The sequence below is a fragment of the Corythoichthys intestinalis genome, chromosome 12 (genome assembly GCF_030265065.1).
Source record: "Corythoichthys intestinalis isolate RoL2023-P3 chromosome 12, ASM3026506v1, whole genome shotgun sequence".
NCBI classification, from domain to species: Eukaryota; Metazoa; Chordata; class Actinopteri; order Syngnathiformes; family Syngnathidae; genus Corythoichthys; species Corythoichthys intestinalis.
In genome coordinates, this window is record NC_080406.1 from 2,598,184 (window position 1) to 2,624,382 (window position 26,199).

Below are 26,199 nucleotides of genomic sequence, written 5' to 3' on the forward strand. Positions count from 1 at the left end.
TCTTACACGTCATCACCGTGAATCCCGGCGGCCTCTTCAGCCACAAGGAGGTCGTACTCCTCCGCAGCGTAACGCTCCCAGTCGGACACTTCCTGTCCCTCCGTTTCCACTTCCTGTCAAACGCAGAAGGTTATACGGTCCTCTTGTAAGGGGGCGATGCGTGCATATAATGCTTGCTCACTCTGATGACGGAGAAGGGGTCCCGCTGCTCGTGGACCAGGTACTTCTCGATGTTGAAAAACGTGTCGAAAAAGATGTGCGACTGCTTGCAACTCTTTAGGTCGCGCAGCGTGATCTTACCTGCCGGAAACATTAACCAGAAACCACATGTTGCACATTAAACAATTTTCTAAATAATACAGATTTACATAATAAACAAGTTTTTTCTAAAAATTGGTCCACGCAAAAGTGCAAATTTACGGCATTAAAAACCTGTCTTAACTCATTTGCTCCCATAAACGTATAAATAAGTTCTATTTTTAATTGTTTCAGTGTCCCAAAGACGTATTTATAAGTCTATTATGTTTTTTTTTTTTTTTTCCCGAGACATTCTTGGATTCTGATTCAATTTAGCTCCAAAGCACAAAGCTGAAAATCCATTTTAAAGCAATAAAACTGGCCACTGGGCACAGGGCAGTAGCGCATTTGGTAAGACCCGCAACCCGATTCAACGGCACCGAACGCCCTGGCCGCACGGTTGGCACGCCGGTGGAAGGATGCCAGGTGGCGGACGACCGAGCGGAACAACTGAGAGGACGCCCGGGATGCCAGGCGCTGGACAACCGAGCAGAACGACCTGGACCACCAGTGCAGCGGACGATGCCACTGAGTCCGTACTGTTCGTTAGCAGAGCCCACAGAGATAAAAAAAAATTACCGTAATTTTCGCACTATAAGGCGGACCTGACCAACCCACCAAATTTGACAACAATTCGACATTTGTTTATAAATAAGCCACACAGGACTATAAACTGCAGCTGTCCTCACTGCATTATGGGATATTTACACCGAAAGATACACTATTTGACAGTGGCATCATACAACTGTCATAACACCAAACGGACCACCATGAAGCTTTGAACCAATTGGCTGCAAAGCTTCATTGCGCCAAGAAATTTCATTTGGCCATCACTGCTCCAATTGGGGAGACAGTCAACCTCTGCTGCCACCTGCTGTCAACACTGTTGTCATCCAACATGCCTCCTAGCATGCATTGCAGCGCTAAAGATGTAAATATCAATCAAAATTCATGTTCTGTGCTAATTATTTCTTCAGTTACTGTTCCAGTTGTTTCATTAATTGCTAGTTATAATATTTGGTAACACTTTATTTGACAGTGGCGCCATAAGACTGTCATTAGACAATCGTAGTTATGACATGACACTGTTATGAGCTTTCATGTATGCTTATAACATGTCATTTAGTGTTATCGGGCAAACTGTCTCACTTTTGAAGGGATGTAAAAGAACCGAGCTCGACATAAATGTAGTTAGTGATTTAATTTGCCAGAGGACACTTCATGACATCTGTCATAAGCAGTCAGTACTGCCTAAGATAAGTGTCATGTAATAATTATGACGATCTTATAACGCTGCTGTCAAATATACTAGTAGGGTTACTTACTAACGCAAATAAATGAAAAAATAAGCCGCACTGGACAATAGGCCACAGGATTCAAAATGAAGGGAAAAAGTAGCAGCTTATAGTCCGAAAATGACGGTAATCTTTATGAGACAGGCGGCGATGAGGGAAAAGTTTACCCGGCTGTCGCGGTCACAACAGTGTCATCTCTCAATTAGTTATGTGTAAATAAATTGTTACTTTGCTATCAAAAGCTCTATTTTATGTTATTTTGTAAGGAAAATATTATTCAGATGTTTGGGATGTAACTCAAGCAAAAAATAGCTGTGTTAAAGTCAAAGTTATGATTAAAATGTATGCTTTCACAAAAAGCTCAATTTCTCTGTTTTTTCATCAGAAATTAGGAAATTGCTCAAACTAAGCTATTTTCTAATGATGATTTCTAAAAAATGGAAAAAGATATGAACTAACTTTTTTTTCCTGCTGAAAGAAGAGAGTCAATAGAACAAGATTTTTTTGTGGGCCTTGCAAAATCAGTCAAAATCCAGTAAAACGGCTGGGAGCAAAGGGGGTTGCACCGGTAAAAACGGCTGGGAGTGAACGAGTTAATAGGACCAATGTGAAGATTTTTAAATGTCCTGTTTCATGCAATTGACAGCCACATGCGTCGTGCACATGTATTACGAATTTGTGTAGCAGCACTACGGGCGTGTGTACCGGTACTACGAGTCTGGGTACTTGCATGTAACAGCACTATGAGTACGTGTATTTTCGTGTACTAGTACTACAAGTAAGTATAATTGAGTGAACGGCTACTACAATAACTGGTAGTACAAGTCCATGTACTTGTAGTACCAGTACGTATACCTAAGTGTACAGGTACTATGAGTCTGTGTAAGACTACTATCAGTCATATTGAGAATTAGGTTGAAGGCCACAAAATTATTAAAAAAAAAAAAAAAAAAAAAATGCAAGCAGACACGCAAACCGGGCACGTCCCAACTGACCTTGGACCCGAGGCTTGACCAGGTCGAGCATCTGGCAGAGGCAGTCCTCGAAGGGCAGAGGCTCGATGGCCATGCGCTCCAGCTTCTGACACTGCTCCTCGTAGAAGTACTCCATCTCGTACATGCTCAGCACGCCGTCGCCGTCCAGGTCCATGCAGCGGAACCAGTATTCTATACTGGAAGTCGGCAGACCCGGGTTAAGTCGGGCACTTTCCCCTGCTCATGTTGCCTGGCGACAACATACCTGGTGTCTGTCTTCTTGTCCTCCTCAGAGATGAGAAACCATACAAAGTCGGCGTAACTCAAGCGGCCGTCCTTCAAAACGTGCCGGTCCCTGAAGGCCACAACAATCCACTTTATCATCAACTTATCATGATCATCATCCATTTCATGGTTTTAATGTGGTCAATTTTAGGTAATATCATGATCATCAATCAATTCACATTATGCCATTAATTGCTTGTTTTTACATTTTACATGGCATGACACAAGCAAGCAATGTTTGTCTTGTGATCTAATTAAATTATTTATCACCTTAAAAAGCAACATCTTTAATGTTTCTTTCGTGCTGCTATGATTAATCGATTATATCAAGTAATTCGATTAGAAAAAAAGCTTCAAATTCCATTTTGTTGCTTCGGTGAATCATTTCATTTGAGTGGTGTTGCAAAAGTGTACAGTATTTAGTTTGATTGATTTAGGAGGATACACTGCCCTCTGGTGGCAACTGAATATGACATAACTTGTCTGGCTGAAGAGCAACTGCTCTCTGTTAAGGACAACATAAAGCTTAAGTAAATTTTTGTTTGAGCTAATGTTTGTTTATGCATGCGTAATTTAGTTTAGAGGTATATTTAGCGATTTTGGGCAGGAATAAATGTTTTGAAAAATTTGTTAAGAAAACTGTCAAATTCGCATGTTATAGCATTTAAGCTAGCTGACTTTTGCAAGCAAGTAATGTTAATTTGATCTACTAAATTTACATATCAATTCGACTAGACATTTAAAATGTTTTGTTAAATGTTTTATTGTCAAAATTGTGTTAAAGCTTTGCAAAAAAATCAAACTGTGGAAGAGTTAACAACTATTAAACTAATTTTGTGTACTTAGCTTTTTTATTTTTTATAGCTGTTTTATTTTTAAATGCATTTATTGCTCTTGTGGAATGAAATTGTAGTTCTATATAGTTTGAAGAAATCACTCAGGTAGATAGATAGTCCCCAGGTTTCGACGGACCCGACTTGCGCGATTTCGACTTCACGACACAGGAGTCTCGTCGTGTTTAAAACATTTTTTTTTTAATTTCTATTTTTTTATGTTGACTTTTGTTTTGTGATGCAGGTTGTTATTTTGGCGCAGGAAGCGTAGAACAGGAACAGGAAGTAAGAAAGAAAATTGGGGCAAGTATTTTTGGTAGAAGTGAGTCTTACCTTGTCACTGTTCCTGAGAATATTCTATCGATCATCTTTTGGGAGATGGCTAAAGAAAAAAAAATTAAAAAGTCAGCAGACATGATTATGTTGGATGATATCTACTTTACATGTGGCACAAGGACCTTGGTCATTGTGCTGTGCCAAATCTTTGTGGTCAATGTAGAGATCGTGATCAGTATCCAGCTCCCAAAATTTGCAATAGATCACGTAAAAGTGCTCGTAGGAGAAGAACTCCGTCAACTGGTTCACGTCTTCTTCTTGCTCCAGCAGCGCCACGTTCTGACACAGTAGAAACATTCAACCAAAACCGATAGGTAGAATTCCTTATTCAAGTGTCGACCTACCTGAAGAAAGTTACTTTTCCGTAGCTCGTTGCAAGTTATTTTTCCGTTCCAAGAGCGGTTGACCGTGTAAAATATCCTTTGGATCACCTGTCGGCATGAAAATGTGACATCGCAGACCAAACGAGGCCACGTGCACATTTCGACGTACTGACCGTGGTGATGTATCTGGAGTGAAAGTCCGATGCCTCCTTTAGGAAGGCCAGCCCCGAGTGAGTGTTGACCACGTCCTGAAAGACAATATTTGGAGTTGTACGTACTGTAAGTCTGCAACAGTGTTGTGTAAACGAGGGGTGTGGCAAAATATCGAAATGGTCATATATCGTGATACTGTGTATCCCAAAAGGTTATCGATATGCTCCTGCCAAGAATCGAGATATCGTTTTAAAAAGGTGGCAATGTTTAAAAAAAAAAAAAGGGACCAACAAGTTACTACCAAACTCTTCCACCATAATAGTGTCGCAGGTAACTCTAAAGCTGCCAATGATGGTACTCGACGCCCAATCCATTTCGACTGGGAACGTTCGTTCATTCTGCAGGGCTGCAGCTATCGATCATTTTAGTAGTGGATTAATTGATGAACTATTTAGTTCAAATAATCAAGTAATCGGATAAGGAAAATAAAGAATTAAAGTACCTGAGCTGAGCCTCACACGGTATATATAAAAAAAAAAAGAGGATCTATGTACAACAAAAGAACAATTGGCTAACTTACATAGCAAAAGTCCGCTAGCTTAAATGCTATAAAATGCTAAAGCTTTTTTACAATGCTCTTAACAAACGACTCAGACACATATTCCCACAAAAAATGGCTAAATATACCTTTAAACTAAATAACGAATACATTCAAAAAAAAATCATTAGCTCAAACAAAAATTTATGCTGGTCTTAACAGGGAGCAGATGGATTCAGCCATGTGAAATGAGGTAGACTAGAGGGCCGTGTATCCACCCAAATCAATAAAAATAAATGCAAACACTTTAAAAAACAAACCATTACGCCATTTTACTTAAAAGAATACTAGAAGCAGCAAAATTTTATTTATTTTTTTCTAATCGAATACTCGAGTTAATTGATTAATCGTTGCAGCACTAATTCGAAACCAGAGCACTCGCAGTCATTCTGTCCGATTTTCGGGGCATTTACAGGTAACTTGCTGCTCATTTAGGGATCATTTCCTGTTGTTTGAGTCACTGCCTATTCATTCGGGTGATTCCCAGGTCACTTCCTGTTCTGTAACTCAAAATAAAAAGGAAGTGACCCATAAAATACCTCAAAATCAACAGGAGGTAACTGAAAATCAACAGGTAAATGACATTAAATGGCCCAAAATGACGTCATTGCCTGGCATTGGCTGCCGATGACAGCCCTAGATGTCCAATCCGTTTGAACTGGGAGGGTGGCAGCGAATGAACAAATGTTCATTCGCTGCCACCCTCCCAGTTCAAATGGATTGGACGTCTACCAGTGATAAACTAATTCCAATTCGCAGCATAAGCTTATTTTTCTGTTTATTAGTTGTTTGTAGAATATCCTAGAATGATTTCCTGACCAATGTATCGATAATCGTTGTATCGCCATATCATCAGATCATCGTTATCGTGAGCTTTATATCGCAAATCGTATCGTGAGGTAACAAGATGTTCCCACTCCTAGTGTAAAAACTGAATAAAGTGGGACTGAAGTAGATTAAAGGCAATTTCATTTTGACCGGGAGGCTCCGAGTCAAAATGAATTGGACGTCTACTGCCGTCAACGGCAGCTAAGAAACAATTTTGTGGGTACCCTCATTCCTATATGTTGACATGAGTGCTGGAATTAAAAGGCCTTATTTCCGGGCCTCATTTGACTTCCACTGTGAGAATTCAAATCATCGAGAAACACATAAATCACGAGTAGTAGGGGTGGGGAAACAGGCGGGGACAGTCGCATCTACTCCACAGCAATTGGTCTCTCATTCATCACAACAGTCACAAGGCCCGCAAGCCTACAAATTAAAGCAAGTGTGCCACCAGAATGAATTATAGATAGTGTAAAAAGTGCTTAAACACTATGGTGAAATATTCTTCAAAGTTAATTTTAATGGTAGGATGCAAACATGTCCATATCACTAGGCACACTCATTCAATAAGACAAAATTGGACCCTGTCAGAGGTAACAAGAATTACTGAGAGCTGTTGTTGCTAATATTTTGATGCCATGTGTCGGTATGTGACAAAGAAACAACATTTATGGAATGCAAACAATGTTTTTTACGGACTAAAGGTTGCAGTTTTGTTTGTTTATTTATTTTGCATAGTTTGGGCCTGGGGGGCGACTACTGATTCTCCGGGGCATCCTACGATCCCCATCCTGTGAAATTATTAAAGGGTACCATGGATAGAAAGACATGCAGTTCTGAAACGATAAATGTTAGTACGAGTTATAATACCATAATTTTCTGAATATAGGGCGCACCCGTTTATAATGCGCACCCCAAATTTACTTGTAAAATCTAGGGAAAATTATTGTACCCGTTTATAACGCGCACCCTAATTTTAGCACCAATAAATAGAAGAATACAAGAAAACAGAGCTCGTGTACAGATACACAAATGCCATTTTACTGACTGGTGAAACACAGCACAAGCATAGCATATTGGTAGTTCAAAACATTACCATAAGCTGACAATATTTACGGTAATAATATGATTTGACAACTTCTCCAACTTACCAGAATCTAGGAGAAAACAAAACAGATGTTACTTTTCTTTTAAAGGCTGCTGTATAACTTGCTCGTTTCATCATGATGAATAAATGTTTCTTCCATGGATTGATACGGTAAAATGAAAGTGAGAACGTAAGTCGGAAATCTGAGAGAGCTCATCGCTGTCGACACGACAGTAACAATAGGAACTATTGTTATTTGGGTTTGAGTTTCCCGAGGGACAGATATAGTTGACGGACACACACAGGAAGTCTGTGTTGTTACGTTTGTTATGGTCCGAGTTGCAATAAACTTTGACTCAAATGAGTTCAAGAAACTAAATTCTGTGCTTTATGAAGAGTGAAAAAAGCAGAATTTAATAGATGAAATCATTTGGCCGATCAGAGTGAAGTATTACCGAAACAAAATGGTGATGTCACGTACCGTAAAGGTCGCCGCATACGTTTCTTCAACACAACGTGGCCGTGTCAATAATAATAAAAAAAAAAAACAAAGCTAGGCGATCCGTACGTGACCCGCTGACGGACTTCCTTCGCCGCCTTACCGGAGAGCGTTGGCTTTTTTTTTGGTTTTTTTTGAATGAAAAGAAAAACATGAAAGGTAACACCAATTACTTTGCCAAGTAACTAATTACTCTTACATTCAGGTAACTGAGTTATAACTAATAATATGTAACTAATCGTCCATATCACTATGAAGTCTATGGTAAAGGCCAGTCTCCATACTTTGTCCCCAATCACAATTTTTTAAGTTGCCATCATGAATGAAAATTCCTTCCCTGCTACACTCCTGCTTCAATTGGATTGGACATCTACACAAATTCATTGATTTTTTTTTTTTTAACGGAAGCGTGGTGAGTAGGTGGCAGCCATCTTGGGTAGGGCACCCAGCAGTTAGAAACCAGATCTTGAAAAAGTACATATTTTACAGCATTGGCATGCAATTTCAAAATACTCCCCGATATAATACGGCACTAAAATTAGGTAATCAGTATTTAGTATTGGCTACTAGTCGTACTCCTACTAGTAGTAACACTATTTTAAAAAAAAAAACATTCTGACAAACAAAAACAAATTATGCTTAGCCTTTGATGCAAGCACTCCTTATACGTGCAGTACAAATCATTCACTTGTGTAGAAAATTTTAGCACTCTTCCTACTTCTGGTTGAAATAATACTTTACCGACAGTGTCAATCACAAGTTAAAAACAAGCAGGTGTTCCCAATTAAGTGACCGGCGAGTGCCTATGAATTACGCCAGTGTGCGTGAAACAAGGTGAGCCAAAGCGGCCGGTCGGCGAGCGCGTGTGCGGCCTTGCCAGTACCTGCAGGAAAGGAATAAAGTCGTCTTGTTCCAGGTAATTACAGCCAGGTTTGGCCAAGAGGTGCACAAACTTGGCGGCGGCATCGTGACAGGTCTGCAGCGTCCTGCGTGGGGGGGAACAGAAAGAGAGAACAGATGGCGGCAAGGTTATTCCTTCTTTTTACCTGTTTTGTTGTATCCAATTATGAGTGGAGATCAGCTCTAATACATTCGGAAATTAGGATTCTGGATGGCTTGTGGGTAATTATCAGTGTTGAGAGTTGGGGGGGAAAGGTAAGCATCTGCTGTGGCCTCTCATCCAGGAACAGCTCAATTGTAGTCAAAGGTCAGGCCTGTCCATCTTCTTGAATGCTTAACACGCGAGCATGCACACAGTGTACAACAGTATCACATATAGTAATGTATAAAGTGTGAGCTAGACCTTTGCTGTTTTTAATGTTAGCACTGATACTGATACTAGTATCGGAAGGGGGCCACGATAAGGCAAATGGTATAGGAAATACTAAAATAATGCACAATATGTGCTCTTCGAGGTTTAGGCCATGTCTACACGTAGCAGGGTATAAAGGACGGCAACATGGTAAAATGTGCATTTATAGCAGTACTTTTCAAATAGTGGCGCATGCTCTGATCTTTGTCAAAATCACACGGATGAAAAAACAGTCTGCTTGAACTAAAACCACCCAAACATTTATAGGTTTTCATATTTTAATGAGGATAGAATGCAAACAATGACAGAAGGGGGAAAAATAAGTAAGTGAACCCTTTACCAAACGAGACTTAAAGAGCAATTGAAACCATTTTGTCCAAATTGACAGTCAGAGAAGTTGTCTACAAATGGAGAGAGTTTGGCACTGTTGCTTCTCTCCCAAGGAGTGGCCGTCCACCAAAGATCACACCAAGAGTTCAGCGCAGAATACTCAGAGAGGTTAAAAAGAACCCTAGAGGCTCTGCTAAAGACTTACAGAAATCACTGGCACAGTCCAATATCTCTGTGCACACATCAACTATATATAAAACAATGGCCAATAGTGTTGCTCATGGGAGGACTCCATGGAGGAAGCCACTGCTGTCTAAAAAAAAAAAAAAAACACATTGTTGCTCGTTTAATGTTGGCAAAAACGCACTTGGACAGTCCACAGGAGTTTTGGCAAAATATTTTGTGTACTGATGAAACCAAATTTCCATTGTTTGGGAGTAACACACAACGTCATGTGTGGAGGAAAAATGGAACAGCTCATCAACATCAACACCTCATCCCCACAGTGAAGCATGGTGGAGGAAGCATCATGATTTGGGGCTGTTTTGCTACCTCAGGGCCTGGACAACTTGCAATCATTAATGGAGGAATTAATTCAAAGGTTTATCAGGATGTTTTGGAGGAAAACCTGAGGCCGTCTATCAGACAGTTGAAGCTAAAAATGGTTGGAAGTAAATCAACTTCAGAAGGGTTTCAAAATACACGTTCTGGAGTGGCCAAGTCAAAAGTCCTGACTTGAACCCCATTGAGATGCTGTGGCATGACCTAAAGACATCGATTCATGCCAGACATCCCAGGAATCTGACTGAACTACAGCAGTTTTGTAGAGAAGAATGGGCCAAGATTAGTCCTGATCGATGTGCCAGACTGATCTGCAGCTACAGGAAGCGTCTGGTTGAAGTTATTGCTGCCAAAGGGGGGGTCACAAAATATTAAATGTTAGGGTTCACTTACTTATGTTTCCCCCTTCTGTCATTGTTTGCATGCTATCCTCATTCAAATATTAAAACATAAATGTCTGGTGGTTTTGGTTAAAGCAGATGATTGCATTTGATGGTAATTTTATGCAAAAATGTGAAACGGCGCGAATTGTTTACGTCTTCCTGGTGAGGAGCTTAACAGAAAATAATTGAGAAGCACTGATTTCGAGGCTGTGGAAACAGAATAAATGGAAAAAGGCAAGTTTCCACAAATTCCCTATAAAGAACGAAGAACAATAATAAACTGTGGTTACTTTCTGCTGACTACGACAAAAAATAAGTGGTGAAAAAAAAAACACGATGTAATATCACTCCGCCCTGCTTGCCTAGACAGCCTGTTCCCTGCAGAGCTGCTGGATTACAAATGTTGCTGTTCATACTACAATTTTTTGACATACAATTATAAGTTTTAGTAGCTTTATCCCGAAAACATAGCCAACACTATTGATTTTATGGGTCATAGGTGATTCTCATGTGTGCCTATGTTGTTTTTTGATTGGCATGCTAGCTAGCACCATTGACACGCGCTAGTTTAGCCACTCCGGAGCCCTGAAACTAACAAATAACTGCGCGGGTTTTGTTGAAACCAACTCCACTGACTAACTAAACCCCAGCTAACTCGAAGATTAAGCCTAATGTCAAAAATTCTGAACTTCCTCTTTAATATTTCAGCAATTCAATAGTTCCAGGCGGTCTACGCTAATTGTAATTACATGTGGCTATTTCAAAATTGCAAAAAACAACACAAACCTACGACAATTTATAAAAGCTATGTTTTTCTTGCCGTTTTTGCTCAGAGTGCAAATGTTTGCGAGGCCTTTGCCACCCATCATTTCTGTTTACCGAGGCCAAGGAAATAGCAGCTGAAACAGGCGGCGTTGTACGAGCGCGTGCGCGAGTCACCCCAGCTGAATTCGTCGACAAAAGAGCCATTCTCTTACTTGCGCCACATGGCCACGAACTTGTGCACGGACACGAAGCCGGTCCTGTCGCCCCCAGCTAAGCAGAACAATGGCATCTTCCAGTAGAGTGGACACTCGCAGGCCTAAGTAGACACACGTTACAGTTATTAGGAACATTTCAACAGCCAAACTGCAACTTTTGATGACTTCCCAGAGGAAACACTGTGGTTTCCCTCAAACCGCATGCAGAATTGGCTCATATATTTTTGCCTTGAAACAGTCAACGTGTAAATCAATTGACTGGGTGGCACGCTGCAAATCACTTTCTCACCTTGGCAACCTGCCCCATGTCCTCAATGGTGGCCCTTTCATTGGGGAATTGGCAGAACGTCGCCTCAATTTTGGAAATGAGACCATCGATGTTAACGTTGGCTTGTGGCCGACCTTGCGGGAAGTAGAACTTTGGAATGCTTTCGCTCAGCGCGCGGCTGACGGGCTCCTCTGTCTTCACCTGCGCCTGATGCAAAAACACACACGTTTACCACCAGGTCGACCCACACAGTACTGACAGTCCTAAATATTCACGTTTTGGAATATGTTTGCACCAGTGTTGAAATGAAAGTGCTTGTGACACGAAAAAGCATGTTTATTTCATAATACACGCGGTATTTTATGCTCCTGAATGAAATGGACCGCTTGGATGTGTGTGGAAGCGATCGCTATATTTTACTGGTGCACGATAATTATTGGTCCGATAATAGGAATTATGACATCATCCCAATAAATCCAATAACATTATTAATAGGACCGATAATATCTATTGTGCTGGCTTTACAGTTTACAGTGATGTTACACACTAGTATAGGAAAGCAGTTGATCATTTGCGGGGCACTGCTCCCACCTGCTGGTCAGAATAATTCGTTGCATCTATTTTTTGTCACAGTAGTTTTGTTCACATTCTGTCAAATTTCCCGGCCGATCAGAAATTGCAACTTTGAGTTAAAAATAACCGCAAATAGAGCGATTACAAAGTAAACACATCAAACTTTCTTTAACTAAAGGACTACTTACGTTTGATCATGGGTGGGCATGTAAAAAGCGCTCCTCATACACATTAGCTGCACGTTAGCTGGACAACAACTGCAGCTGCCCTCCTCCACTGAGTCTCTCGCTGTTTACGACTTCGCCGTGTGGTAGAGCATTATTTTGCCATATTCGTGTTGACCATTTGGCAGCTACACGCTTTTTTTTCCTTCTAATTTTTTTAAACAGCAAAACACTATCCGGAGGTGAGAGCACACGAGAGCAGAATTACAGACGCCGTGACTTTAACAAGATATTATCGCGTACTTATCTTGTTTTGATCAAAAAACTCCATGTAGCATGTATCACTGAGTGTCAAGACACAGCTAGGAAGGGCCACAGCTGGATTTTTGGGAGATTTTACAGGTGAAACATTGTAATATAACAAGGGTCACTTAAATTGCAGACATTAAGGAGTGGTCGAGATTTTCTTTTTTGTTTTTGTTTATTTTTTCTTTGTAATATTTACCCTTTTAAATGGTATTTTTCAATTTTTCTTTGTTTGGCTCAAATATTTATCATCTAAAATATTGGGGAAAATGCGACAGTGACGAAAAAGATACAATAAACGGATGGTTATGAGGTAGATATTCGTGACTTTTTTACAGATGCCAATTTTTTCATTGTGATGTAATTTGTTTAAATGTTTTTAATATGCGAGTGAATAATTTTATAAAGCTGTTTTTTTTTAAAAAACTAAATATTAGACATCAATTTATGATTCTAAGCTAAAAATGACAAACATTTCAAATAATAAATACGATTACTTACGTACCTTCTTTTTATGGCTAGGTGGAAACAAAAGCGGTTGCACGACATCTGTAAACGAGGGTTTCCAGGGTAAAACGGACAAATTAAAAATAGTTTGGGGGCTTAATCCGCCATGAATTGCTATGGCAGCATATAGACATATTGTTCTATCAAACACAACAGTTGTTTTGGCTGAAAATACAGCTTTTAAAAAGGAGTGCAAGAGCAGAAACTGCTTTTTCAGTCTTGTCTGTGTTTTCCGCCATATGTTAAATATTGCTATTGATCCTGAAAATATAGGTGATTAACTCTGCATTTGGTGATTTGTGTGCATCTATCGTAAAATTTGAGAATTTTATAGCCATTTAAGTTTTGTTACACTTGTATAGAAAAATAACCAGGATTTTATTGGGAACGACTTTGAATTTTTTGATGTTGCTGCTCATGGAGACTCATACATGCCTAAGAGAGGTGCCTGTTATGGTTTTAGGTCGCTAACGGCTTTGGTTTTGAAAATACTTGAATTTGAAATTTTTGAAAATAGGCCCCCTACGGATCGGCGCCAAGCCCCCGTGTCCAGTCAACTGATAGTGAAGTCTATCGCAATAAATTGTTATTCTTAAATAAAATACAAACTATATTAAAAATTACAAATACATATATATTAAAAAAAAAAAACAATGCATAAAGAGTCATTTTAAAGCTAGTTAAGTGCAGAAGACGAAACAAGTGAGAAACCCAATGTAATTTTTATATTCTGCCGATTAGAGCCCAATAAAAGTGTTGATTTGATCCAAAATGACCACCATCTTGTCCTGCAAAGTGTGCATGTTAACAAATTTGAAGACAAATTATTATCATTTATTACATAACATTATCATTGCCAATCAGATTTAAATTTATTCCTAGTGTAAAATCTGAAGTTTATGCGATTGCCTCCAGAAATCTGAACATGACGTGCTTTTATTTTGAAATGTCCACCGGAAGTCCGCTCAATTTACCGTGATAAGTACTTAAGGCCATATCGCCCAGCTCTAGGCGCATTGAAAATGATACAAACCAAAAAACGAATTGAACAAAAATACAATGACAATTCCATTCTTCTCATATTCTATTTTTCATTTCAGAACAAAATCAAAACAGCTAAAAATAGGCTGTCATTGGTTTTCCTATTTCTGATTTGAAAACAGATATGGAATGAACGAATGTTACACTGATAGAAACGAGTTTATCACGTCATTTAATTAGCTGCCCGTCTTATTTGGCTGTGTCTGTAAAAACATCTGCCTGTTAAAAAATTTATGTACTTGATCAACCTGAATCCTTCTCACTGATTTTTGTTAACCTGCTTGTTTATAACCTTAAATGACTCAACTTACCTATGTGTTCCAATTTGTTTTCATTGGAGCATTAGTTGAAAAGTCAGCCTAAAATTCAATTTCAGACATTTCTTAACTGTGGCTGGGGTGTGCAATGGTGTAGAACTGCATTGCATCATAACAAGGGACATTACTTGGTCTTTATGATTAAACCTGAGATGGTATGGGTTGTGAAATGCAGTGTTAGTTTCCAAGTCAGGCAGACTGACTAATCTTCTTAGCCAATAGAGACATCAAAACAAAAACATCAGTTGGCAAGCCAAATCAGCTGAGACTTATAACATACTGTAACTGCTGTCTACAAATAAGTCACGAAGCTGTAATGAAATACAAAATAGTCATCCTTTTTGTCTTCATTGTTACTTACAACATAAAGTGGTATGAAAAAGTATCCAAACCTTTTGGAATTTCTCACATTTCTGCATAAAATCACCAACAAACGTGATCTGATCTTTGTCAAAATCACACTGATGAAAAAACAGTGTATGCTTCAACTAAAACCACCCAAACATTTTCAGGTTTTCATATTTTAATGAGGATAGTATGCAAACAATGACAGAAGCGGGAAAATAAGTAAGTGAACCATCACATTTAATATTTTGTGGCCCCTCCTCTGGCAGCAATAACTTCAACCAGACGCTTCCTGTAGCAGATCAGTCTGGCACATCGATCAGGACTAATCTTGGCCCATTCTTCTCTCCAAAACTGCTGTAGTTCAGACAGATTCCTGGGATGTCTGGCATGAATTGGTCTCTTTAGGTCATGCCACAGCATCTCAATGGGGTTCAAGTCTGGACTTTTGACTTGGTCACTCCAGAATGTGTATTTTGTTCTTTTGAAACCATTCTGAAGTTGATTTATTTCTGTGTTTTGGATCATTGTCTTGTTGCGGCATCCATCCCCTTCAACTGTCTGACAGACGACCTCAGGTTTTCCTGCAAAACATCCTGATAAACGTTTGAATTCATGCTTCCATTAATTATTGCAAGTTGTCTAGGCCCTGAGGAAGCAAAACAGCCCCAAATCATGATGCTACCTCCACCATGCTTCACGGTGGGGTTGAGGTGTTGATGTGGGTGAGCTGTTCCATTTTTCCTCCACACATGACGTTGTGTGTTACTCCCAAACAATTCAACTTTGGTTTCATCAGTCCACAAAATATTTTGCCAAAACCTCTGTGGAGTGTCTAACTGCCTTACTGTATCTGCTAACATTAAACGGGCAACAATGTTTTTTTAGACAGGAGTGGATTCCTCCCATGAACACCGTTCTTGGCCAAAGTTTTACATATAGTTGATGTGTGCACAGAGATATTGGACCGTGCCAGTGATTTCTGTAAGTTTTTAGCAGACACTATAGGGTTCTTTTTTACCTCTCTTAGTATTCTGCGCTGAACTCTTGGCGTCATCTTTGGTGGACGGCCACTCCTTGGGAGAGAAGCAACAGTGCCAAACTCTCTCCATTTGTAGACAACTTCTCTGTCTATTGATGAACATCCAGACTGTTAGAGATGGTTTTGCATCTTTCCCAGCTTTAAACAAATCAACCATCTTTGATCGCAGGTCTTCAGACAGCTCTTTTGACCGAGCCATGATGCACATTAAACAATGCTTCTCATCGGGACAATTCTTACCAAATGTGCGTTATATAGTGGTCAGGGCCGCTTTAAACCACTTATCAGTGATTGGGCACACACTTGACTTAAATTGTTTGGTAAAAATTGGTTTCAATTGCTCTTTAAGTCTCCTTAGGCAGAGGGTTCACTTACCTATTTTTTCCCCCTTCCGTCATTGTTTGCATACTATCCTCATTAAAAAATGAAAACTAGGGCTGTCAAAATTATCGCGTTAACGGGTGTCAATTAATTTTTAAAAATTAATCACGTTAAAATATTTGACGCATTTAACGCACATGCCCCGCTCAAACAGATTAAAATGACGGCAAAGTGTCATTTCCACTTTTTACTTGTGTTTTTTGGTATTTTGTCGCCTTCTGCTGGCGCTTGGGTGCGACGGATTTTATGGGTTTCAGCACAATTATTATTGACATCAACAATGGCGAGCTACTAGTTTATTTTTTTTGATTGAAAATTTTACAAACTTTATTAAAACGAAAACATTAAGAGGGGTTTTAATATAAAATTTCTATAACTTGTACTAACATTTATCTTTTAAGAACTATAAGTCTTTCTATCCATGGATCGCTTTAACAGAATGTTAATGTTACTGCCATCTTGTTGATTTATTGTTATAATAAACAAATACAGTACTTATGTACAGTATGTTGAATGTATATATCCGTCTTGCGTCTTATCTTTCCATTCCAACAATAATTTACAGAAAAATATGGCATATTTTATAGATGGTTTTGAATTTCGATTAATTAGGATTAATTTTTAAACTGTGATTAACTCAATTAAAAATTTTAATCGTTTGACAGCCCTAATGAACCTATAAATGTTTGGGTGGTTTTAGTTCAAGCAGACACTTTTTACATCTGTGTGATTTTGACAAAGATCAGATCACATTTGATGGTGATTTTATGCAGAAATGTGAGACATTCCAAAAGGTTCAGATACTTTTTCATACCACTGTACCTAAAACAACTTCAAGTTAAATTGTGGTAATGGAGAATAGTGACATTTATCCAATAAATCATTTAATTGATAAATTAATAGAAATAATCGTTGGTAGCCCTACTGTAAGACAAAAAGTTGTGGGTTTGAACCACAACTGAAGGGGAAGGAAACAGTTTATAAATAAAATGAGGCACGTCCCCTTATAGGTAGATGTGACAGGAAACTATGACTCTACTATCCGTAATATGCACTTTTGAGTGAGTCTGTGCATGGTGTGGCTGACTTTCACCAATCACCACTCTTGTGTATGTCTGTTTTTGGCCTTGCTTAACCCATGTAACACCTGACAATAACAGACCAAACTTTATAGACCGCAGAGGGTAAATCGTGAATGATGAATGCGCCTGATCCTCTGCTGTGCGCAGAGCTGCACTGTTTGCTGGTGTCAGCCATGGCTATAAAAGGACATAAACTACTTCTGCTGCCACCCTGCCATGCACTGTCCCTCTCCTACACCCCCAATGCTAACCACTAACCGAGGGCCTGGACTTCAACTCGCTAAGCCTCATGACATTTTACACATTCCCAGAGATGTGGCCTGAAGCAAGGACAGAAGAGCACGGCACGCTGCGCAAGACGAATGCCACCGAGTAAATGTGCCGTATACCACTTCGGGTATTATCTAACAAAAGAAGTGTACGGTGTTAGGAATTTAAAGAACTTTAATTTTGTGGGTACCCATAAACAGTGCCTTAGAAGGAGGCTACTTTCGTACCATACCAGTAAATGGGCGATTCTAATGAAGCTAAGCTAAACTATGTCAATGAAAATTTTAGGCATATAGTCATAAAAATACAGAGCCCCTAGAAGAACATCGACAGAAATAAAATAAATTTAAGCAATCTAGATCACCAGAAACAATCTGGTGCGCTCCAGAAACTGGTAAACATTAGCTTTATATTTATATAGCATTTAAATTACCAGACTATTGCGATGCAAGTTTGCCAATTGTTGTAAACACTAGCATCATAAACCATTTAAGCTATCGGACTTTTAATGCAAGTTCGCCAATAGTTGTAAACATTAGCATTATATAGCATTTAAGCTACCAGACTTTTGCTATGCAAGTTAGCCAATAGTTGTAAAAAATAACATTATATAGTATTCAAGCTAGCGGACTTTAGCTATGCAAGTTAAACATTAGCTTTAATGTTTTCATAAGGAGCTCTGGTAAACAATAGCATTAATGCTAATGTTTACCAGAGCTCCGTATAAACCTGAAATGTTCAGTTTTAGCTAAAAGATGGTTATAAATATTATGTGGCCCAGTCCGCCATTTGTTACCAAAATAGCATTTCATGTTGTTAAACCGATTTCAAAGTCGTAAATTCATTACTGTAATGCGTCAATAAAACATTTACATTCATTTGGTTAAAACTATAAAATTCAGAAGATTATGATAAACTAGATAAACTAGTTTCGTTGTATGAAAAAAAATAGTTCAGGAAAATCTACTGTCCGAGCATGCAACTTTCATAACTGTTGTGCTGTGTTCATGGTCCTGTCGTAATCTGTGTTTTTTTAAAAAATAAAGTTATTCTGACACATATTGCACCACAAAGTACACTGCAAATTTATAACATCTTAGAATTTTTCTTCTTAAATCTGGTAAAAAAGATTCTCCATCTTGTTTTGAGTGTTAAAAAAAAAAAAAAGTACTATGCAACTTTTCAGCTTTGGTCGATTTTAGCGATGCCGGTGGACAAAAACGGTAGTGTTTTGCTTTAAGGAACACTGTTTCCCATGAGGACAAGTGCACACCCGCACTGTGTCGTAAAATCATCAATCAATCAAAAATCAATCTCCTGGTCGCCTGCAGATGGATTAAACGACATTTCTGTTTCCAGCGGCTGTGTGATAGTTGAGTAGTAATAAGGTAATGAATCTAGAAGTGGCTAAACAATAGCATATGACGGTTAGCAACCGTGTGGCTTAGTTTGGCTTATCCCCCACCCCACCATGGAATTCAGACTTCATAATGAATGGGGAAAGGGAGAAGTGACGTACGGCGTAAAGCAGTTAGCACATTTGTAGTTTTTGTGTGTGGCAAGGTTCCTGCCACCCTCCTCAAAGCTAATTAGCGCCGGTGAAAGAGATACAGACCCGCTCCAGATATATAAGAGGTGTCATTCACCTGGTCGTCAGTCGACATATTATCACAAATGTTATTACAATATTTTACAGAAGTTGAAAAGTTACATAGTGTTGCTTTAAAAACTAGTTAACAGATGAATGTGTCAGATTATTCCACTTACTTTAAGCAAATATTATTATTTGTTCTTATTAAGCCCAGACATCCAAAAGTTGGCCATTTTTCACCTAAATCAAGAAGTTTGCTTTTATTTATTTTTTTTTTTAGATGAAATATACCAATAAAAAATAAGAAAAATAACTAGCTAAAAATAAGATTATTTCAAGAAATATAAGTGAGTAAAATTTATTTGAAGTACTGGTGGATAATTTCACTAGTTTCTAGCAGATTTACACTGAAAACAAGGGAATTTAACTAGTTTTAAGGAGGTGTTTTTGCAGTGTAGACAAGACAAAAGATGGCTCCAAGGGAAGATTGTTTGGCCTTTTTTGATATTGATAATACCGTAATTTTCGGACTATAAACTGCAACTTTTTTCCTTTGAGTCTTGCGGTTTATAATCCAGCGCGGTTTATTTGTTGATTTATTCGGGTTAATAGGTAACACTTTATTCGACAGCGGTGTCATAAGACTGTCATAAATATGACATGACGCTATCATGGGCATTAATGAACGCTTATGACAGATGTCATTACTCATTAAGTATCATCCAGAAAATGATGTCACCAACTTCATTTATGTCCAGCTCGGCTCTTTTACATCCATTCCAAAGTGAGATAATTTGCCGAATGACACAAAATGACATCTGTCATAAGCATTCATTAATGCTCATGGCAGTGTTGTGTCATCATTATGATGGTCTTATGACAGTTTTATGGCGGCACTGTCAAATAAAGTGTTACCAAATACCATAGCTAGCAATTAATGAATAAACTGGAACAGTAATTGAAGAAATAATTAGCACAGAAAAATGAATTTTGATTGCAATTTACATCTATGCCGCTGCAATGCATGCTAGGAGGCATGTTGGATGGCAACAGTGTTGACAGCAGGTAGCAGCAGAGGTTGACTGTCTCCTCCATGGGAGTAGTGATGGCCAAATGAAGCTTCATGAAGCAATGAAGCTTTGCAGCCAATTGGATCATAGCTTCATGGTGGTTCATTTGGTCGTGGACAGGTCTTATGATGCCGCTGTCAAGTCATGTTTTACCGATTAATATCTTTTGGTGTAAATATCCCATTATACAGTGAGGACAGCTGCGGCTTATAGTCCAGAGCGGCTTATCAATGAACAAATGCCATTTTCGTGTCAAATTTGGTGGGTGGCGGCTTATAGTCAGGTGCGCCTTATAGTCAGAAAATTACGGTAGTTAAGTTCATGTTTTTATATGCCTACTTCCCCACCATAATATTACATGCATTTAGACAACAAATGAGATATTTTACTGTAACTAGAAACTGCAATTTGTGGAGAAATTACGATGGGGCTTTGCGATGGTAGATACAGATCTATCAGGTCACTGATGATTTGGGAACATTTTGAGGAGAATTCCTATTGATATGTGGACATGTCCTGTTGATATCCATTTGGGGGACACGTCCTTTGAGATCAGGTAACTCCTGTTGATTTGGGGACATTTCGGTGACACGTTCTGTTGATATCAGCTCACAGAATGTCAATGGGCTGTAATGGTAAACGGTCAAAGATGACAATAACCTATGTTTTCCTGCCATTGAAAATGACAGCCATGTACGTCCAATGGCATCCCATTAGAAATTAATGGGACACTTTTTGGTGAATTTTGGAGGAACCGTGCACTTTTGCCATATTCTGTATACGTTTATGCCCCTTACTGTGCTGGAATTTTTGATGTGTAAATTATGAGATTTGGTCAAAAATTGTAGGACAAGTAGTATTTTGGACCCCCCCCAACCCCCCCAAATAAAAAGAAATCCACGTTTACAGGCGAATGGAAAATTTTGGGGGGTCGTTTGAAAATTTGCCTGCGTTGTGTGAAAATTATGGTCATTTTGACATTCGAATGGTGGCAGTCGGTCAAATGGTTTGGGCTGTGCGGCATTTTAGGAATTGTACAATATGTGCCTTTGGTTTGCAAAATAAAATAAATAAAATATCTAAAATAACTAGGGCTGTCAAAATTATCGCGTTAACTGGCGTTAATTAATTTTTAAAAAATTAATCACGTTAAAATATTTGGCGCAATTAACGCACATGCCCCGCTCAAACAGATTAAAATGACAGCACAGTGTAATGTCCGCTTGTTACTTGTTTTTTGGTGTTTGGCGCCCTCTGCTGGCGCTTGGGTCCAACGGATTTTATGGGTTAGTACGATGAGTGAGCATGGTGCAATTATTGACATCAACAATGGCGAGCTACGAGTTTATTTTTTGATTGAAAATTTTACAAATTTTAATAAAACGAAAACATTATGAGGGGTTTTAATGTAAAATTTCTATAACTTGTGCTAACATTTATCTTTTAAGAACTACAAGTCTTTCTATCCATGGATCGCTTTAAGAGAATGTTAATAATGTTAATGCCATCTTGTTGATGTATTGTTATAATAAACAAATACAGTACTTATGTACCGTATGTTGAATGTATATATCGCCTTGTGTCTTATCTTTCCATTCCAACAATAATTTACAGAAAAATATGGCATATTTTATAGATGGTTTGAATTGCGATTAATTACGATTAATTAATTTTTAAGCTGTAATTGACTCGATTAAAAAAATTATCGTTTGACAGCCCTAAAAATAATCCAAATAAAATATTAGGGAGCTTAAAGTGTTGATGAAAAAAAACTTGTTGAAACCGTCATTATAGTATTCTGCTATTTTAAGCTAGCTTTGTTAAATGTCCTTCATTACTGTAATGCCTAGCTTTCATCAGAATCACCCAAATGTGGGGCCCACGTAATTTTATAGGGCCTTGGAACATCAGTGCCATTGAATAAAGAATTGTATGGTGATTGACAGGATCCAGAAATGTTTGGATAGCCACACACGTAGCGGGTATTAACAACCAAGACTTAAGATTGGCCTTGGACTCAATATTTTGATGTTCTTGGTCTTAAATCGGTCTCAGTCTTATTCTTTTCTTGGTCTCGGTTCGGGAGGTAAGCCAGATTCAGGATTTTCTGTTGAAACTTCATTAACTTAAGGAGAATCATAAAGTAAAATACCTTTCACCATAACTGTAAATGCCTACAACATTAAAAACGAAAACACTGACAACCTTTCTGAGTTCTGGTCTTGGGCATGCCTTGGTCTTTCGTGTCGTGTTGAGCACAACTCTAGTGGATGGCATACCACGCAAGAGAAACACCATCCGGTAAATGTGGCAATCATCTGATCTCATGGGGCCAAAGTAACACCTGTGCCATTGCCGGCAAACGCTTGCGTAGGCGTCAAGCAACCAGTGCGAACCAGTAAATATGGAACACCTAATGTCATCTGACCAAACAAAGGTTGACCAGAGGCCAACAAAGAAACTATAGGAACTTTATCTTGCGGGCGCTTGTTGGTAGAGACTCCTAACAGTCGCGTAGTAACAACATACAATTCAAGTCCCCTGTCGGGAGTTCAGCACCCCGATACGAACCTCGGCCTGTCCTTGCTGAAAGGCTTTAAGCCTCTTCTTGAAACGCGAGGGCAACACAAAGTCACAGCCTCGTGCCAGCAGAGCTAGCTCCTTCCTTAGGTCAGGATCCTGATGCAGAGAAATCTCCCTCATCCTCATCCTCACGACACACACCACGGGGAAGACATAAACAAATCCAGGGGCGTCCGGACAGGTTGAACAAGTTGGGCGTTACTGTTGTTTTGAGAAGTTGTGCGTATTCCTTAGTTTGTCCTCTGCCAAAGTGAGAGCAGCTTAATGCGAGGTGGCAGCTGCGACTGGCTCTCCCATTCCGGATCGAGTCAGACAACTCAACTCGGCCCGCGCGACGACACGCGCGTACAGTGCACGGGGGGAAAGAGATCGCCCTCCTCAATACCGCCGGGAAGATAAGGAGTGACAGGACGTCTGTGTGTGGGACTCTCTCTCCATGCGTGTGGGGAAGGGAGGGGTGCGCGCATTGGATCTGCCCTTTCCAGTTTACATTCCTGCGCGCTCGTGGAAGGTTACGCAAAGAGAAGACGACCTGTTGTTGCAGCTCCCCCACAGCAACCGATTGGGGGATGCGCCTTACAAGGTGATGCCAAAATCTCTGAAGTTGGCTTCCCATCAGACGCAAATTTATATTAAAATGATGTCAATCGTTTGCGCTACGTTTGTGCTGTAAAAAGTTTAGTATGTTCTGCATCGGTTTTGTTGATATTCTGCTTTTAATTTGTAGTAATGGCCACACGCCCACTCATCTACAGTGCTACGAAACAGCAATGGTGCCGTTGGTTTGTGCTAATTTTTTGTGCTGTAAGAATTATCGTTTTTGCTGCTACGGTTTTGAGTTATTGTTTTTTCAGGTCATCCAGAACCCAAACCACTCCAATTGACCGAGAAATGTTACCTTCGTTCCAGAACGGTCACAAACGATCATTTTTCTCCCGATTAGTCTGCAGACTTTTCTTTAGCAATAAGTCGACTAGTACAGTCGGGCAAATAAGTATTTAGTCAATCACAAATTGTGCTAGTTCTCCTACTTGAAAATATTAGAGAGGCCTGTAATTGTCAACATGGGTAAACCTCAACCCTGAGAGAAAGAATGTGGGAAAAAAAAACAAACATTGTTTGATTTGTAAAGAATTTATTTCCAAATTAGAGTGGAAAATAAGTATTTGGTCACCTACAAACAAGCAAGATTTCTGGCTGTCAAAGAGGTCTAACTTCTTCTAACGAGGTCTAACGAGGCTCCACTCGTTACCTGTATTAATGGGACCTGTTTTAACTCATTATCGGTATAAAAGACACCTGTACACAACCTCAGTCAGTCACACTCCAAACTCCACTATGGCCAAGACCAAAGAGTTCTCGAAGGACATCAGAGACAAAATTGTAGACCTGCACCAGGCTGGGAAGAGTGAATCTGCAATGGGTAAAACGCTTGGTGTAAAGAAATCAACTGTGGGAGCAATTATTAGAAAATGGAGGACATACAAGACGAATGATAATCTCCCTCGATCTGGGGCTCCATGCAAGATCTCACCCCGTGGCGTCAAAATGATAACAAGAACAGTGAGCAAAAATCCCAGAACCACACAGGGGGGACCTAGTGAATGACGTACAGAGAGCTGGGACCACAGTAACAAAGGCTACTATCAGTAACAATATGCGCCGCCAGGGACTCAAATCCTGCACTGCAAGACGTATCCCCCTGCTGAAGAAAGTACAAGTCCAGGCCCGTCTGCGGTTCGCTAGAGAGCATTTGGATGATCCAGAGGAGGACTGGGAGAATGTATTATGGTCAGATGAAACCAAAACAGAACTTTTTGGTAGAAACACAGGTTCTCGTGTTTGGAGGAGAAAGAATACTGAATTGCATCCGAAGAACACCATACCCACTGTGAAGCATGGGGGTGGAAACATCATGCTTTGGGGCTGTTTTTCTGCAAAGGGACCAGGGCGACTGATCCGTGTAAAGGAAAGAATGAATGGGGCCATGTATCGAGAGATTTGGAGTGAAAATGTCCTTCCATCAGCAAGGGCATTGAACATGAGACGTGGCTTGGTCTTTCAGCATGACAATGATCCCAAACACACACCCAGGGCAACAAAGGAGTGGCTTCGTAAGAAGCATTTCAAGGTCCTGGAGTGGCCTAGCCAGTCTCCAGATCTCAAATGGACTTCCAAAAAATCGATTATTACATGCATCGCGATTCGACACGTGACTATTCAATTACGATTCATATAGGTTCAAAAACGATGATTTTCACTCATAACTTTATGACAGCCGCTCGTAGCGAAAGGACATTCAAGACACCTCTGCTGCCTGGACACCGTTAACGGACGCACGCACAACGTTATGATGGATGCTCCCAGTTAATAGGAGAGAGATTTATTCCCTTTTAAAAGATTGGAAAATAAATTTGTGTATGAGACAGGCAGGTGCGCAAGTTATTTTTTTAGAGCGAGAGGGGAAGAGAGATAGTTCGTTGCGCCTTGCCTTTCAGATGTCCAGCTGTAGTTTTAAGGCATTTCAATTGAAAAATGTCCAGTGTGTATTGCTAAGACCTGTGTGCGTCTCTAAGAGGTGAGTACACGAACCCTCTTGTACTGTTTAGCCTTTATTGTTGTTGTTTATGAGATGTTAATAGTTAGCGCTGAGCGCTAAGCTAATTAGCCAATTTGCTAACGTGTATTTCATATGCCGAACGTGCAAAACCATGATTAAGATTATGTTATTTAAGATGTTTTTGCACTTTCTTGTAATAAATAAATAAATAAATAAATAAGCAGCTTACGGGCAACTTTTTGTTGTATGGGCATGTTTCCATCTTTCCTGTTGAATCATCAGGATATTTTAAATAAATAATGGACATAAATTTGTTTGGCTACTATTAATCAGTACTGCGCGATGCATCGATAATCGTGAGAATCGCGATGACAGCGATCATCATCAATATCACGATCATCGTTCAAAAATCGAATTGTAGCACCCTGAATCACAATCGAATCGAATCGTGGGGTGCCTAAGATGGCACACCCCTAATACTGTATTGGCCCGAATATAAGACAGTGTTTTTTTGCATTGAAATAAGACTGAAAAAGTGGGGGTCGTCCTTTATTCGCGGTCTAGACATTATACCCATTCACGACGCTAGATGGCGCCAGATATCATTTAAGCGATGTTCTGTCATGACAGAGCTCAGCTACTCTCAAGTTTAACCAGTTTGCATTATTTTATTGCAATGTTTTTCCTTATTCAGATTTGTTTCAAGACTACAGTTACAGTTTGACTTCAATTTGATGGTTAATGCAGTTATTTCAATTTTGTTGTTTTATCACAATAGATTGGTTTTAGGGCTGTCAAACGATTAAAATTTTTAATCGAGTTAATTACAGCTTAAAAATAGGGCTGTCAAACGATTAAAATTTTTAATCGAGTTTAATTCATTTTTAAGCTGTAATTATCGTAATTAATCGCAATTCAAACCATCTCTAAAATATGCCATATTTTTATGTAAATTATTGTTGGAATGGAAAGATAAGACACATGACGGATATATACATACAACATACTGTACATCAGTACTGTAT

The 26,199-nt window shown here is 39.3% G+C and overlaps 1 protein-coding gene across 2 annotated transcripts in view; it reads right to left on the bottom strand.

Annotated features, from left to right (window-relative positions):
* ppp2r3b (protein phosphatase 2, regulatory subunit B'', beta) overlaps positions 1-26,199 on the bottom strand; it is a 49,652-nt gene that overhangs the window by 5,071 nt on the left and 18,382 nt on the right. Inside the window, exons 1-12 of one of the 2 annotated variants that reach the window (XM_057852193.1) lie at positions 22,603-23,019; positions 11,364-11,549; positions 11,072-11,175; positions 8,392-8,494; positions 4,517-4,591; positions 4,365-4,451; positions 4,143-4,299; positions 4,018-4,066; positions 2,832-2,921; positions 2,588-2,763; positions 182-300; positions 7-113 (exon numbers count right to left, since the gene is read on the bottom strand). In XM_057852193.1, the coding sequence (XP_057708176.1) occupies positions 7-113; positions 182-300; positions 2,588-2,763; positions 2,832-2,921; positions 4,018-4,066; positions 4,143-4,299; positions 4,365-4,451; positions 4,517-4,591; positions 8,392-8,494; positions 11,072-11,175; positions 11,364-11,549; positions 22,603-22,740 (1,391 nt within the window). In that variant the 5' untranslated portion in view covers positions 22,741-23,019. Of the gene's footprint in view, positions 1-6; positions 114-181; positions 301-2,587; positions 2,764-2,831; positions 2,922-4,017; positions 4,067-4,142; positions 4,300-4,364; positions 4,452-4,516; positions 4,592-8,391; positions 8,495-11,071; positions 11,176-11,363; positions 11,550-22,602; positions 23,020-26,199 lie in introns of those variants that run through there. The other variant, XM_057852192.1, reaches the window with a different exon arrangement.